General features: G+C 36.6%; 1 protein-coding gene across 10 annotated transcripts in view; it reads right to left on the bottom strand.

Moving 5' to 3' along the window:
- Positions 1-17,341, bottom strand: part of ATXN2 (ataxin 2) — a 113,617-nt gene that overhangs the window by 14,001 nt on the left and 82,275 nt on the right. For 7 of the 10 annotated variants that reach the window (XM_056821752.1, XM_056821756.1, XM_056821749.1 and 4 more), the window contains 7 exons: positions 17,215-17,285; positions 11,031-11,335; positions 9,438-9,501; positions 8,442-8,594; positions 7,630-7,696; positions 3,896-4,080; positions 3,094-3,226 (listed from right to left, as the gene is read on the bottom strand). In XM_056821752.1, the coding sequence (XP_056677730.1) occupies positions 3,094-3,226; positions 3,896-4,080; positions 7,630-7,696; positions 8,442-8,594; positions 9,438-9,501; positions 11,031-11,335; positions 17,215-17,285 (978 nt within the window). The remainder of the gene's footprint in view (positions 1-3,093; positions 3,227-3,895; positions 4,081-7,629; positions 7,697-8,441; positions 8,595-9,437; positions 9,502-11,030; positions 11,336-17,214; positions 17,286-17,341) is intronic. The other 3 variants (XM_056821754.1, XM_056821755.1, XM_056821748.1) reach the window with 1 other exon arrangement.

The following is a 17,341-nucleotide window of genomic DNA, read 5'->3' as shown; positions in this document are numbered from 1 at the left end:
AAATCTATAATCTGATCTCAACCAGGGTTTATTTTTTACATGTGAGGTTTGATAGATATACTGCTGGAAAACTATAAAACCAATGAGAAAACCAAAGTAATAATGAGAGCCTCATGAGTTCTCATGCCATGTCAAGACCATGACATCTGTAATACACTATTCAATGTATGATACAATAATTCCAAAAATGATGGTGTTATCTACTAAAAGATTGGCATAAAGGGACATCATTTAAAATTATAGGTCCAGGGAGTAGCTAGGTGGCTCAGTGAATAGAGAACAAGGCCTAGAGAAGGAAGGTCCTAGACTCAAATCCATACTCAAGACACTTCCCAGCTATGTGATCCTGAGCATGTCACTTAACCCCAACTGCCCAGTCCTTACCTTACATAATACTGATTCTAAGACAGAAAGTAAAGATTAAAAAAAGAAAATACAAGTCGAGTGATGCAAATGTAGAGCTCACTTAGAAACAAATCCCGAGACAGAAAACCTTCATTTCCCTTGTACTTCAAAGTCCACTCAACAGACAAGGAAATAATATGTTGTACATGAATTGCATTAGGAAATACTGCTTTTAGAACAGAAATAGAGTCTCTATGGTTTGATTTAAATACCTTAGTTTTGAGAATAAAAACCAAAGAGCAGAGTTGCTTTAGGTTTTTATACAATGAGACCTTGAAAATAATTTGGTTTAGAAATGTATTCAATTAAGAATTAAAGAGCCTAAGCAACATTCATCTATTTTGACTCATATGGGTGAAAAATAGGACTTGTAAATGGTTTGAGTGGAAGAGGACTCAGTCAACTCTTTCCAATTCAGATCTTTTTACAAGAATCCTGTTAGAGAAGCCCTAGAAAGCTATCTATGCCTAAATTTCTTGTGTTTTTCTACTGATAATGGAAAGAAAATAAGAATCCTCAATCCTCATGTGAAACAAAGAATTGTCTGAGGTTACATAAACGTTATACTTGAAAGGGATCATTAGAAGCTGAATCAATGATTGTTCTACAATTAAGTTGACTCAAATTAGAATACCAAAAAAGTAGATTATTAGTTTTATATATGTAACAAGTTCCCTTTTCCATTGGACTGGGAACCAATCCAATACCAATTTTGTTGGTTTAGGAACCACTAGAATGTTTTTCATAGTTTACTGGGTTTCAATGGCTGCACACAATGGACTAGATTTCAAGTAGGGCCAGGTAAAAGCCTGTGTTTCACATCCTAGGACAAGCCCAACTACATGAAAGAAAGCTCTTCACTAGAGGATTAGCAAATAGGTTATCAATTTCCGAGCCATGGAAATTCAGGGATGTGATTACTAAAATATTGAGGGGTTGCCATCTATATTGCTATACAAAGAAACCACTTGAAAGAAACTGGTGAAAAGACTGATTTCTTGAAAAAAAAAAAAACTCTGGGAAAGAGTATCCTTAGATAGGAATGATTATGCTTGATTATAATGTGGCTGCCAACTTTCAAAGAAAAGCTAATGTATTAATGAAATAAATATTTTAATAATTTGGAAGTATCTCTGAAATCCTGGATATTTGATAAATCCAATTATGATTTACTTAGCCAAATAGAAATTTTATTTTAAATATTACTTGTAATAGTTTGCATTAATTTCTTTTTAGACTCTTACCTTCTGTCTTAGAATGGATACTATGTATTGGTTTCAAGGCAGAAGAGAGGTAAAGGCTAAGCAACAGGGGTTAAATGACTTGCCCAGCGTCTGCAGTTAGATTTGAGTCCAGAATCTCTCATCTCTCAATCTGGCTCTCTATCCACTGAGCCACCTAGTCTTCCCATTTGCATTAATTTCAAAAGGGGAAGCTGCAGGCCTGGCTTAAATGAAGGCTTATCAAAACAACAGAATTTCGATCAAGACTGCTGTTTTTAAACACTATTATATACTTTGATAAAATTAGTCACTCCACATTTTGCAAAATAGTTTCTTCCATGTATACTCATAGAATGCAAGTATTTAGGTTTCATTTATTAAGAGTATGTTTTTGCAAAATAATATCTACCAAAATTAGTCTCAAAATACATAGAAACCCCAAACTATTTTTTTCCAGTCCCAGCTGATACAGCACTGTGATAGCTTAGTTGTATCAAAAGCTACAAGTGACAGCTGCAATTAAAAAAAAAAAAAGTAAAGGATTATACATTTTCTATTGCAACAGTAGCTTAAGTGTGTGTGATATCTAAACTTAATGAACAAAACATTTCCACTGTTTAGTCACTCGCTCCCATAAGGATTTGTTCATTTTGGTTTTAGTAGTATGTACTCATTTTTCTTGGTTCTGATTTTTTTCACTAGACTATTCAGTGTTTTGTATCTTGTCTTCAGTATTTTGCTTTCACTTGTTGGTCTTATTTTCACAGTACCCAATTACATTAGTGTACCACATTTGTTTAGTCTTTTCCTTCCTGTTAGATATTTAGGTTGCTTCCAGTCTTTTGTAATTACAAAATTTGCTGCCATTTAAGTCTTTCTATAGAGTTCTTACTTTTTTTTTTGGCTTTATAAACCTTCTACTATAGAATATTAAAATGTCATTTATCACTATTCCATTTCCTTCCATCTTTTCCATAGGCTTTAAAAATGCTTAAACCCTAATCAAATTCAATGAAATATATAGCATAAAATACATGCCTGAATTTGAGAATCTTTTTTCCTATTCTCTCAATATAATTTTGTAAAAACAGCCACTTTTAAGCATGCCTTAATTAGAAAATTAAAGGATGAAGATGGTGACAATGATAACAATTCATATAGCAGCTTTCTTTTATCCCATATGGAGTATATTATATACGATGCCCTGTCTCTACTTAACATCCTACAGGAAAGAGAATGAGAATATCATTACCTGCATTTTACAGAGGAAGTACAGAGAAATAAAGTGATTTCCCTAAAGTGGTAAAAAGAACCAGGCAGGTGAATTTTATTCATCTTTCTGTAGTTTACTGATCCTTGATGTGCATGGAGGCCAGATAATTTGGTAAAAATCATTTTCAAAGCTTTAAAGAGACTAAAAATCTCACACAATTAACAATGATATGAACATGAAAACGTTTCCTACCATACATCGCATGTGTCTGCTCATGAGCACCATACTGAGTTGCTGAAGAGGATACTAAACCAGGCTGGGCATGGGTTGGTGGTGCCATCATTCTAGTATTACCCTGTATTACAGGACTATAGACATGAGGATGCTGTGTTCAAACAAAACATAAAAAAACATAAACATGTCAAAACAGAATTACTTTGGTGTCAAGAATCTTAGCTCCATAGGACACATCACAAGTTTTCACAAACAACTGTATCATTTCAGAAGACCTCCCTTGACAGGGAAGGGAGAGGAAGAGAACAAGTATTTATAAATAAATATATATGTAAATATATATATACACACACACATGAGAACAAACTATTAGACAAATGAAAATGCTCTTTCTCCTTAAGTCTTTTAAATTGATTATTGCTATCTAGTAAAAAAGAATTACTAGTAAAAATTACTAACTTTTTACGTGATAAACACTAAACATTTTTCAGAAGCTATGCTGTACAATTAAACACTTAAAGGTATCAAGCTTGTCAGAAAAACTGTTTTTCACTTGAAATTGAAAAAAAATATATTTTTTTAAATAACAAAAGAAAACAAAAGTTCTCTTTTCTTTCTGGAAATAGGTTCAACTCAAAGTGGTGATTTTATCTAGGGTTTATCTAGAAATAGTAGGTAGGGAGCAGAGGAAAGTCTTCCCTATAAAATTGCACAAAATAAAAGCAAGTCTAATTAGAAACAAGAACCTGTCAAATGATCCTCATGACTAAAAAGCAAATACAGAAGAGAAATGACAACAGTGAAAGAGTGCCAGCCTCACCTGAGATTGATAATGTGGCACGTGCTGAACAAGAGGTTGACTAGGAAACTGCTGAGGGCTATAGGCCACATATTGTGCTGAATAGGCTGGCGGTGTAGCCACGATGGGAGGGCCCGCAGCAGAGGCAGGGTGCATCAGGGTGTTCTGAGGGTGCTGATCCTGCCGCTGTTGTGGCATATTTGGTACTACAAAAGACAGAAACTGATATTAGGAAATAACTTTCTCAAAAGCCTAAAGATGTAAAAGATGAAGACACAGAGTGGAGATATAGAAGGCTGGTTTTGTTTGGTGTGGGATTTTGGTTTGGTGGTTTGGGTTTTTTTTTTGTCATTTGTCATATTTGTTTCACTTAAGAAAATAAAGCAAGAAAGCTTCAAATAGCCATTTTCTTAGTATGTACAGGTTCATACACACTTACACACATTCATATTGACATACAATTTGTTCTATGGAGGTGATAGATGGTACTTTGGATAGTGTGCTGAATCTAGAATCAAAAAGCCTTGAATTCAAATCCCAAGTCAGAAACTTAATAGTTATCTAGACCCTGTGATAATCACTATCTCAGTTGGTCTCATTTTTCTTCATCTGTAAAATGGGGATCATAGTACCTACCTCATTAGATGGTTGTGAGGATCAAATGATATATATTTAAAGAGCTTAGCATGGTGCCTGACACATAGTGTGCTTATTCCCTCCCTTAAGTTACCACGTAAGAGATATTCCAAGTATGACTAATAAGATAATGTTTATAAAATCCTAACTTTCTAATGACATGGAGGTATCTATTGAAGACCTCAAAATGGATTATACAAGGAAGACCTTAGCTAATTCACCATAAATTCATTAACTAAGGTTGGGACTCCTTAGTGACTGATTATTTTTACAATTCAGAAATTTAAAATGTAATACCTGCATTTTAAATGAATTTATTACTGATTTTTTAAATCACCAAGGGAAATAGCTATTAAATGAGGAGCCCTTATTTTTTGCTATTTGAGGAGAAAAAAAAAGGAAAAGGAAAATATACTACCAAAATTACCACTAAAGCAAAACCTTAAGCTGTAGCCCTCTGCACACATTGTGTCAGCAAATACAGAAAAATAATTTTATCAGAAAAGGATCAAAGAGGCAGAAAGAGAAGATAAACGAAAGAGGAAGGGAAGATGAGAAAACACCAACACTCATTAAGTTCCACTACATGATTAGACCAAGCTCTGCCTCAACTGAGCATTCCTATATTTGTCTGCCTCTATGTAAACTTCAGACTGGAAAATGCTAAGACTACAGGGAGCCCAGTAGTCAAAGAGAAACATAGTTGCCTCCCTGGGAGCTTTCAATACCCAAATGAAATGACAGGATCAGACTTCTTTCCCTTCCTCCTCCCAAAAAACATTCCCTAGTGATGCACAGAATGCAACAATCTCAAAAGAATAAAAATTGCAGGGGAGCTCAGTGAATAGGACACCAGGAGAGGACCTGGGTTCAAATCTGACCTTAGATACTCCCTACCTATGTGACCCTGGGCAAATCACTTAATTCCAATCCCAGGCTCTTATCACTCTTCTGTCTTAGAACTGATACTAAGATTGAAGGTTAGGATTAACCCCCCCCCCCAAATTACAAGGGTCTAGAAGGCAATAGAAATACATAGAAATGGCAAAATAACTCCTATTTTATATGGGACTGAAAGGTTTGCAGAGTAACTTCCATCTAAGAACCCTTTGAGGAAAGCAGGTCATGCAGATTAGGTTACTATTGCTCCTAAAAGGAGGTAACAGAAGCACAGAAGTATTCAGGTGACTGTGCAAGTGTAAGCTACTTGAGGACAGGAATTATCTTTTGCCTCTGGATCCCTAGTGCCTGGCACATAGTAGAGACTCAAAAAATATTTGGAGATTTGATTATTCATAAAGCTAGTAAGAGGAAGAACTAAAATTCTAAAGATGTTTTGTTATTCTGAAGCCGTGCTGTCTTTCTTCACATAAAAAGGGGAAAAAACTCTGTATGACCAGAAAAAGAAATGGTTTACTCATGCAGAAAATATGACTAAACTCATTATTAACTCAAAAATGTTTTTAAAAAAGCAAACTTCTATACATGAATCAAATTATGTATGAAAGACTAACCAAAAGATAGGGACAAGAATCATCACCCACCCCCCTTCATGTGGGCTGAAAAGGCATGGAGGGGCTTCAGTCTACACATCAATGAGAACAAGAACCTGGGCAAATAGCAGCAGCTCACTTTCCTCAATTTCTGGCTGGCTATGACCAGAAGAGGTTTGATTCTTCTCAACATGTTCACACCTAGAGTCAAAAATGCCCTTTGCTCTGGCATCATACGACTTTTAATCACTACATAGCATACAGGCAATTATCTGATGAAGTACAACTGAATGGTACTGGGAATCAAAACGTAAAACAACAATAAAGGAATCATCTCATTAAAACATAAGCAACTTCAAGGCAACCACAGATTTGATTTTGTAGGTTTGTATCTATAACTCCAAGTACAGTATCTCAATTAATAAGTATAAAATTAAAACTGCTGAAAAGAATTACCACACATTTTCTTTACTTTCTTTTTAAAAATATTTATTAGCCAAAGGTGAAATAGTTCAGAGAATGGAAAAAAGTCCTGAGGGTATTTGGAGTTTTTCCAAGGATTTTCCAAATCTACTAAAAAGTTCCTTGTAAAAATTAGAAAATTGTTAATTCAGATTTTTAGTATTCACCTCTTAGTAACCATACTATGAAATTGCAAATGAAATTATAATAGTTGAATAACAGTGCTGTCATCATCAAATATTCTGAAATCAATTTTAAAACCTTCTCTCTGTAAAGAACTTGACTATTCTGTTTCTCAAATAATAAGGGACAATTAATATAAAAAATCATGGAATCTCTATTGGCAAGTCAGTTAAAATTAAGTTTTGTAGAATTTTTTAGTACTCCAAAATTTTTTTAAGGTATGTCTATACAATTTTTTATAAAAACATTTTCATTAACCTGTGGCTCAATGACAACTCAATAGATGGGGAAAAAAATTACACCTTTATTTTAATAATGGAAATAAAATAACTTTTAATTATGAAGTTTTAAAAATATATTATTCTAAGAAAGGGGTTCAAAGGGTTCACCAGACTAGTAGTAGTGGTGGTGGTGGTGGTGGTGGTGGTGGTGGTGGCGGTAGTAGTAGAACAACAACTAAAATTTAGAGAATGCATATGTACTATATATGTATTTGTACTAGATACAAATATCTTACTGAATATTCCCAACAACCCTAGGAAGTAAGTGCTATTATCCCCATGTTAAAGCTGAAGAAGGCAAATTAAGGTAAATGGAGTTAAAGTGACCCAAGGTCACACAGTTAGTAAGTATCTGAGGTCTTGCTGATCTCAGGCCCAGCACTGCCAATGATGCATACAATGATACAAAAAAGTTTAAGAACTCAGATTTAATATAATTCTTGCCCTTCTACTGCCACTATCCCAGCACTCCTTGGGACTCCCAGGAGAACTGATTGAGAACCAAAATATTCTGGAAGAGTTTAGGTGGTGACTGGCATAGGGCCCCCCAGAGAAGTGGCTTAACCTACCACTCCAAGGCATCATTTTGTTTATCCCCAAAAGGTCAAATCCCAACATGTTGACCAATTACTTCCAAATTCTGTTGTTCAGATCATGCAACATGCAGACTAAACCCAAACCCAGGCAATGTTCTTCTCACCTTTACCTGCTCTATATGTCTTGGCTTGGTTCACTGGCATAGGCGTCATGGGTATAGGATAGAGAGGCTTATGGGGAAGAAAAAGGAAATGGAGAGTTAAGATTTTACTTTTAGTTAAAATTTTAAAAAAAAAATCTCCTATGTTATATTCACTAATTATCATTTCAAAAGTCCAAATAAGGGGACAGCTGGGTAGCTCAGTAGATTGAGAACCAGGTCTAGAGGTCTTAGGTTCAAATGTGGCCTCAGACACTTCCCAGCTATGTGACCCTGGGCAAGTCCCTTAACCCCCATTGCCTAGCCCTTATCACTGTTCTGCCTTGGAACTAATACACAGCATTGATTCCAAGATGGAACATAAGGATTTAAAAAAAAAAAGAAGAAAAATAAATAAACAAACAAATAAATAAATAATAAAAGTCCAAATATATATGCTTTGTCAAATGTCACTTGTTTCTACCTCCCCAGGATTTGCTGTTTTTCCCGTTAACACTGAAATGTTGATAAACACAATAAAAAGTACAGTAAATCTCCTTTACCATGTAGTTTCTACTAAAAATCTACTCTTGAAATAAAGGTCTGTCCACAAAAGTCTAACATATCCTTCAAGACTCACTGTTAATTTTCCATGGACAAAACAATGGTCCAGTTCTCCACTTTAGCCACAGTGTACAGGCAATGCCTCAACTCGATTTGTTTGGAGTTGAAGGATTCCAGAGATGAACGACAGGACTAGGCTTTTAATTATTCCTCTTCTAAATAGTACTCAGAACTTCATATACAAAAACTCAATATCAACCATGAAACTTTACCTGCACGCCTGGGCTCACTGGAACTGGGTACATCATATTTGGTGCAAAACAAACCGGCTGAGTATAGACTGGAGTTGGCTGTTGATGACCCACCATGGAAGGGCTTGGCTGGGCTTGAGGACGCGGTGAAGTAGGAGTGGTAGAAGGCTTTGGCTATAAAAAATTAAATGTGAGTCGATGATGAAAAGATGAAAAGTCAGTCTTCCTTAATAATATACTTATTTTTATCTACTCTCAATGTTTATTTTTATGATTAAAAAGTGATGAAAAAGAAAATTTTGCTGAGCCTGATCTTATAAAGGAATATAAACTTTTAAATAGATTGCCCAAATCCATTCATAAGGCTGTGCTTAGTACAGAGATTAAAGATCAACTTCAACATTTCTGTAGTGATCATCATTTATAAGTTATTTGGCATGGACAGTTTCAGAGAAAGCTGGGAAGACCTCTATGAACTGATGCAGAGTGAAGTGAATAGAATCAGGAGAATTTTTATAATGACATTATTAAAAAAAAAAAAAGATTCTAAAACTCTGATCAATATGACGGTAAACCAAAAATCCAGAGAATAGGAATTGAAACATGCTACTCATCTTCTAACAGAGAGGTAATGGGCTCAAAATGCAAAATAAGATGTAATTTTGGACATGGCTATTGTCTGAATTAATTTTGCTGGATAAAAGTTATAATTTATTGTGAGTATTTTGTTTTTATTGGTAAGTGAGTAGTAGAAAGGATGAACAAATTATTTTAAAAATTTAAGTTATATGAACAAATTCTATCTATGGTAAATGTAACACTTCAAAAATCAATGAAATATCAACTTCACTGCAGTTATAGCTTCCATATCTCTAACATAGATAATAAGATTATAGGAGAGGAGTCAAGATTCCTAAAAATTATTATAATTTATCATATAAATGAAACAGAAGGATCTATTTTTGTTGATATTTTACTTATTTCTTTATTTAATCTCAAACAAATCCATAAAATTACCTGAGCAAAAGAACGAGGGTTGAATTCCTTTGCATTGGGATTCAACGTGGATTTCCTAACTTGCCTAAACACAAAAGAAAAAAGATAAATAAATGCCCAAGTATAACCTTTTTTTGGTCTGTTCTATAAGTATTTTCACATCAAATTAACACTTGTTAATAACCAAATACAATTTTGCGTAAAAGCATTAATCTATCTTGTAAAAATAATTTGTTAACTACTATAGCTACCATTTACATGGTTATTTAAGATTTGCAAAGCCCTTTACATATATTATATCATTTGATCTTCAGAACTACTCTGGTAAGGTGGTGCTATTATTATCTCTGTTTTACAGATAGAAAAACTGAGGGACAGAGACTTTAAGTGTCTGTGGCAGAATTTGAACCCAGGTCTTCTTGACTCCATTACCAACCTGCCTGACAACTATTAAAACCATAGAAATAAAATATATAAAGTCTTACAACATGTAAAGTAAACATGACAAAAAAAAGAAAGGCGATGAGACATCAGATAACAAAAGACGTTTTGGAAAACATTCAATCAAGAGTTATTGAAATGAAACTGTTTTATCACATTATGAATAAACCTTCTTAATAGGAATCTTTGCAGCTGGATAGAGCCCAGAACCTGGAATAAGAAAAACCTAAATTTTAATCCAGCCTCAGCCAATCCCTAGTTGTGTGACCCTAGGCAAGTCAATTCAGCAATCTGCCAGTCTCCTCATCTGTAAAATGGGAACAATAATGACACCTCCTTGAGTTGTTGTGAGGATCCACTGAGATAACGGGAAAGTACACAGCACAGCTCCTGGCACCTAGGAGGCATTTAATAAAATGCTTGTTTTCTTTCCTTCTTCCCTTCTTTTTCCTTCCTTCCTCCTATAAAAGCCCTCATTTTGGAAAAGAGGTTAACTCCAGGTTCTCTAGGCCAAATGAATCCAAACCTGAGCAGGTGAGGCTCATCAAGATGAAGAGAGTCTACATATGGTTCCAGTAACAGAGAATATTCAGTTCAGAGAAGCACATCACCACCAGGATGGTCACTCTGATGCTATAATTTAATTTTGGGGCTGTATAAATCATTTAAATTATCTGCAAGGGCTTCTCCCAAATGGAGGATTGTGATTTTGATGTATTTAAAATATTAAAGAAAATCTTGGGGGCAGCTGGGTAGCTCAGTGGATTGAGAGTCAAGCCTAGAGATGGGAGGTCCTAGGTTCAAAATCTGGCCTCAGAAACCTCCCAGCTGTGTGTTCCTGAGCAAGTCACTTGACCCCCACCCACTGCCTAACCCTTACCACTCTTCTGCCTTGGAACCAATACACATTATTGACTCCAAGACGGAAGGTAAAGGTTTAAAAAAAAAATCTTAATGACAGTTCATCACTTCTTACTTTTATTTGTCAAGACTCAGGATGTATGTGAAAAGTAACTCTTATCTTTAAAGATCATTATAATATTGCTTGTAAGCAATATAATTTATACCTGTGAAATATCTAGAGAGGGATGGACCTTCTGACAATGTACAATATGAAAATGGCTTCAAGCAAATCTGGTAAGGGGACACTTCCAATAACAGGTGGTGACTCACTCAGCTGCATCTTTCTTGTCCTCTTGCTCTTCCTTCTCATGTTTACTTCCTGGGCTGGCTGTCTGTACCCCTTGAGAAGTGACCTCCGGGCCTCTCTTCTGATCTGAGCTCCCACTGGCTGATGGAGAAATGCAAGGACTGCTCGGCTTGCTGCTGCCGCTTGTGCAGCTGGCACTGCTGGTCTCCAGGAGAACATCCTTAGGGCTGGGTTCAGGTTGGTCTTTGATCATATCTCTCGACTTTTCTCCTTCTCTGTTTTTGTTGAGGAGGTGATCCACATTGTCAGGAGTAGAACTTGGTTGTAACTAAAGAGAGGCAATTCATTATTCTTCTTTACTTTCACTATTATAATAAAGCAGACCTAATGAGCTTCTGCCCAAGGACTAAGCTAGTTAGAATGGACAGGCTCATGCCAGAAGGTCAGACAAAAGATGATCAATACTTGGGCCAAGACATCTCATGGGGAAAAAGAAACAATACCCCCCAAGTCTGTGTGTTGAGATGCTGGGGGAAAAGTGTGCCAAGAACCACAGTTATTAGCCTGTTTATAAACATTAAAATATTAGCTTTTGATCCCTTGCCTAACAAATTAACAACATACTAACAGCAGAGCTCAGCTACATCAATATCAAATATGCTAACAAAGAACAAAATCAGCATACAAAAGTGAGTCAAGTGTCTAAGAAAGGAAAGAGGGAAAGGATCACACTTAAATGCTCAAAGGTAAAGAGAAAACATTACTTAAATGAGTCACTTGGTCAGTATCTTAAATACTCATTGTGAGCACAAGCTAAAAAAAAAAATTACTCAATCTCAATGACATGTACTGAAAACAGGTAAAAAGAAGTCTATATGGAACTTGTCAATACCCTTCTAAAGATCCCCTCCTTAAACTTACTAAATTCTGTCCCGGGTACCAGCTTCAGGGTTGCCAGTTGCCAGAGTGGCATTTCTCTGCTACAATTTTCTTATATCAGGTGTCTCCTCTCTGATCACATCAGGGAGCCTTGTTGCAATGTCATCACCTCTTACTTACCAGGATTCTCCCAGCCTTCTCTCCAATCCATCCTCTACAGAACTATGGAAAGGATTTTTCTAAGGCAGAGTTCTCCCAACATCAGTCTCCTGTTCCACCAACTTCACTTCACTTGTCCCCCCATTGCCTTTAGGAACAATTATCCAATCCAGTTTGGCACTTACAGGCCTTCCCAACTTGGCACCAGTCTTATTAGATATAGATAGCTCTCCCTTTGAGACACTCTTAATGGTGCTAACGTGCACTTCCTCTTCACCTTCTCCTTAAAGCCTTTACCTGGATTTCCTAACTGCTAGTATTGCCCTGCCCCATTCCCATCAAAATAACATTGTGTTTATTGTGCATACACATAAAACACAGTCCTCTGGAAAACTTTAAGATCCTTTAAGGGCAGGGGCAGTACTATTTTTATCTTTTTATCCCAGGGGGCTAGCACAATGCCAGGCACATAGCAGAACCTTAATTAATAATACTTGTGCACAGAAGAGTCTCCAAACTTAAATAACAAAATAGCTAATTGCTAACATTTATAGAGTGCTATTTCTATGTGCCAGGCACTGTGTTGAGCGCATTACAATTCTTAACCCATTTGATCTTCACCATAATCCTAAAGGTAGGTGCCGTGATTATCCCCATTTTACAGTTAAGAAAAGGAGGCAATCAGAAGTTAAGTGACTTGGCAGGGTCACAAAACAAGTATTTGAATTAAGTTCTTCCTGACTACAGGTCCAGCACTCTATCCACCTTGCCACCTAGTTATTCTCTGATATAGAGTGACTTTAATGGCTTGATCCCCATTTGAGAAATAAAAGAGGCCAAAGGTTTCTATAGTGAAAAGAGCATGTGGTATCAGAGAAAACAAAATAATCTTCTTAGACAGGAAACTACTGGTTACTGCTGTGGGAGTCTTATCAGAATCACCTGATTGTGTACAATTAGACTATCAACTAGTTAGAACAAAGATTAAAATCACTATCAAATCAGAAGACTAAAGATTAGAACAGCCACAGCCTCAAACCTGACCTTGTCAAACATCTAATACCATGAAATGGAAACCCAAGAAAGGTAAAGGGGCCTAATAGGGAGAAGTGTGCTTACTAAAAGTGTTGGCCACAAGTGGAGGCAGAATCCCTACAGGCCAAGAGAAGAGATTCCCTCTAGATGTTCATGTTCCCAAATGCTCTTGCTTCTAATGATACTGTGCTAACTGCATCAAGCTCAGGATCACTGTGGCACTGCCAAACTGATTACTAATAATCTACACAAAACTAGATGGGTGAAAAAAAAATGCCAATTTCCCATGCAGGTGCATACCCAATACACTGAACCATACAAATGAACCTCAGTCTGTATTAAAGACAGGCACAATAAAGATGTATGTAAAGAGAGCCATACCTGGAATCACAGAGGATGAAGACAACATGATGGATAATATTTGAGAAACTGTGCAATGCTTTTATAGTCCTTTCAAGCTGCTAGCTGGCTCAAAAATCCATTTATCCAACAAAAATATCATTCTGGACAATGTGAATTTCAAAATGACTAGTATATCTCTAAGGGACTAAACATGGAGGCAACTGAAGAAAATATAGTAGACTGAATACTAATTACTAATACTCTACTAATACTAATACTCTTTAGTAGAAGAGTATTTTCCTATCACTCCCCAGCATTACCAGCATACAAAGGGAGATAATATTAGAAAGGAAGGTGGGCTAATAATGTGGTCAGACAAAGGGTATATAACAGCTTGAATTCACCATGGGCAGCTAGAAATGTAAGCTAAGCATGGCTCCACCATGTGGGTAGCCCATCTTAGGGCAGGACACTGACCAAAACTGCACAGGAAAAATCAAAGCCTGGCTATGTATTGATTGGGGCGAGGGGGAAGGGGGGGTGTAGAATAAACCAAATGATGAAGTCAAAGACCTCCCCCTCCTGAAGCACTGAAGAAGAGAGGCTTTGAGGTGGGCCCATATAACAAATTTAGTGATGGATCTCCTCATAGCAGGAACTAAGAAAAAGAGCCTAATGGACCCTTGCCCAGGTTGGCAGACTAGCAGAGGGGAGAGGCCCAGATTTTCAAAAAGGGTAAAGAAAAGTGATATGCAAATAGAAATGAAAAACTAAGAGCAGCTAACTTTAGTGCCGAAACACAGATAAGATCAGAAATGTCTTTTCTAAAGAAAGCAATTTCAATCTAATCCCGAGAATGTAGATTTAGAGCCCAGACAAGTAGACACAATTATATTTAGGCTGAAGAATAAAAGTAGAGTGAATTAGCACCAAAGGATGCTGACTCCAGGATTGCACTTTATCAGGGGTGACACATAAAACAACGGAATAAGAAAGAGGAGCTTGCATTTGGACTGAGAATTTAATCTTAACATGGTCATTTGTCACAAAGCTGGAAGAAGCCATCAAGTCAAACTCCTTCATTTTACTGAGAGAGAAATGGAGGCTCAGAAAGGCTGATTTGCCCAGAGTGTATCAGACAGGACAGACTCTGTCCACTCTGATAACTCATTTTTAATTAACAAAGGAAAACTGCTAAGATCCAGGTTTGTGAGGGGCAAAGGAATAGAAGAAGAATATATAGGTTTAAGATCCTAGAGGAATCTGTGAGACTAGGGTATCTGAGGAAGCATTAGTGACACTGTGCAATTCCACTTAAGATGAGGGCAGGAGTGGGAAAAGGGGGAAACACAGGGAGCCAAGTGCTGAACACTTTCTGAGAAAGGAGAGAGGATGACCATGGTTCCAGAAACAAGTCATAATGATTGGTATCAGGTGAAAACTTTTAATAGAGCAAAGATCTAAGGAGTGATGGCAGCAAAGGAAAGGCCAGAAATGGCAACCAAGAGCAAGTGTTCTAAGCCTTGCCTCCAGGACCAGTGAATCAGAGTTAAGTAGGGAGAGGATGGCCAGGGAGGCAATTCATCATTTGGGGGGAATTACTAAATAAGAGGACTATGAATAAAAAAAAGAAGCAGCAGGCACAAGATTTTTAAAAGTAGAGAAGAACTGAGGTAACATTTTCATTCTGACTGTCTTACATTTTAATAGTACTAATCCTTAGCCTTTGAGAAAATGTATATAGTGATTAAATAGTTCAGATCTGTGATAAATTCTCCCTTTAAACACATCAGACTAGACAAGCTAAATGTGGTAACAAAGATGCACATCTGGGCTGTTAAACATAAGCTAGTCAACCACATTTGTGTCTACAATTAACTTTCCCAAAAAGAAGATATAAAAACACTGGTAGGTACAAATTAAAAGGATGGGCCTTCTTATCATGCTAAATAGAGATATCATTCATCCCAGATGTCAGATCTGACTGAAAGACAGTCCAACCTGAGGCAAATGAGACAAAGAGTTGAACAATGCAAGGCTTTATTATGGGAATGGTTTGGAGAGGAAGCAGAGACAAGAAAGGAGAGCAAGGTTGGAACCTGCAACCAGGAAATGGCTAGGGGTCTCCACCTGGACAATCTGTTATAGGGTGATGGTCTGGGATCAGGTAATCTGGGATTTTTCTCATTGGCTGTTTCAGGGTGGGAAGTAGCTGGTTCCCATGATTGTATAGTTACTAACATGGTACAGACAATATAGGTCCAGAACATTAATCTATCATGAACCTATGGGGTCATAGCAAGGGAAATAACAGTGCCCTATGGAGTGGAACAATTGCTTTGTTTTGGAGTTCCAGCAGGGGCTGGAACTCCAAAGAGGAAGGGGGTGCTAACGTGGAAAAGAGGAAAAGGGAGGTCTTCTATCTATCTACGACCTATCACTAGAATCAGGTTGTTTTGGTATTTTTTTTATGCAGAATGTTCATATTTATTAGGATTAAGTACAATATAACAAAAAAGTTAATACCTTTTACCCTGAGAGTCACGTCCTGTGAATCTTGAAATTTCTCAGACTTGTGAATATTAAAAAATTCCCCATTGGGGAATTTTTTATTGGGACAATTCCCTATTGGGACTATTCCCCATTTTAAACAGTGAAGCTACTTAGATCTAAAATGTGAGAACTCTACTTAGATCAGAAATGTGAAGACCTCTACTCCACCCTTACTTAAGACTGCTTTAGGGGAGAAAACTCCTTGCTGAACAGTGAAAAGTACTTAAACCCATACTTAAGCCATGCCTATTTTTAGAATTAATACAAAGGGGTGCCAAGTACCTATAAAGGTCAGGAAAACTTACAGGGGACAAAGAGGTGAGAAACTTACTCAGAGATTCTAGCCTACTCAGGTGTGGATTACTAAAAGGATTAGTCTACTCAGGTGTGAATTCAGAATGGGCTGTCCTTTGGAAAACATCTACTGTGATTGGTAGATAGAAGAATTTAGGGGAGGTGACATGGGAGAAATTGCCCTTTAAATAGGAGCTCAGATAGGAGCTCAAGGGACTCATTCTGAAACATTCAGATTGAGGATTGAGCTGGTGAAGTCAGCTGAGATGGAGCTGGCCTGGTGTCACTAGAATCCTTGCTTGGACAGATCTTGTGGTGAGTGATTAAGATATAAGGACTGACTGATCTTTTCTTTTAGGGCTTAGGCCTGGGTTGGCCAGGGCTGCCTGGGCCGGCCTATTCTTTTCTCATTTATTTCCTTTTTTTCTCTCTCTCTCTTTCTTTGATTCCTCATTGTATTATTAATTAAATTCTCTATAAAACCCAGTTGACTTGGGTATATTCATAATTGGGAATATTTCCCTGGCGACCACCTTATATTTGATTTAAAAACAAGACACTGTAGTGAAAACATATTTTCTGTGGTCACAACTTACTCACCCACTCTTATATTTATCACAATTTATATCTTCAACTATTTTAACTCACTACAGTTTACAACCTCAACCATTTTAACTCTTATAGTTTATGGTATCCATTCTTTTAAATGCCACAGTCCCATGACTCTTCCCTACCCTTACTCCCTACTCACCCTATAACTACCTATAAGGCACTTGGGTTGCAGAGTGGATAGAGGTCAACTGGGAAATGTTTAATAAAATACATAAAACCACAACAAAGATAATGTTAATTTATGAATTTTTAAAGTCAATATGCAGCTAACAGGAATTGCTTGTATTTTAGTTTGACACTACTGATATTTAATACATAGGAAAAAATACTTACCCTAAAATCATTCTTAAATTTCTTTAAGTCATCGATTTGTTTTCTATGTTCTGAAACAATGGGTGATATACCTGCAAAATTAAGAGATATAAGACACTCCAACTTTTCCCTCAAAGAAAAGATCTCT

Source organism: Monodelphis domestica, chromosome 3 (assembly GCF_027887165.1).
Source record: "Monodelphis domestica isolate mMonDom1 chromosome 3, mMonDom1.pri, whole genome shotgun sequence".
NCBI classification, from domain to species: domain Eukaryota; kingdom Metazoa; phylum Chordata; class Mammalia; order Didelphimorphia; family Didelphidae; genus Monodelphis; species Monodelphis domestica.
This window is presented reverse-complemented; position numbering and strand designations above follow the sequence as displayed.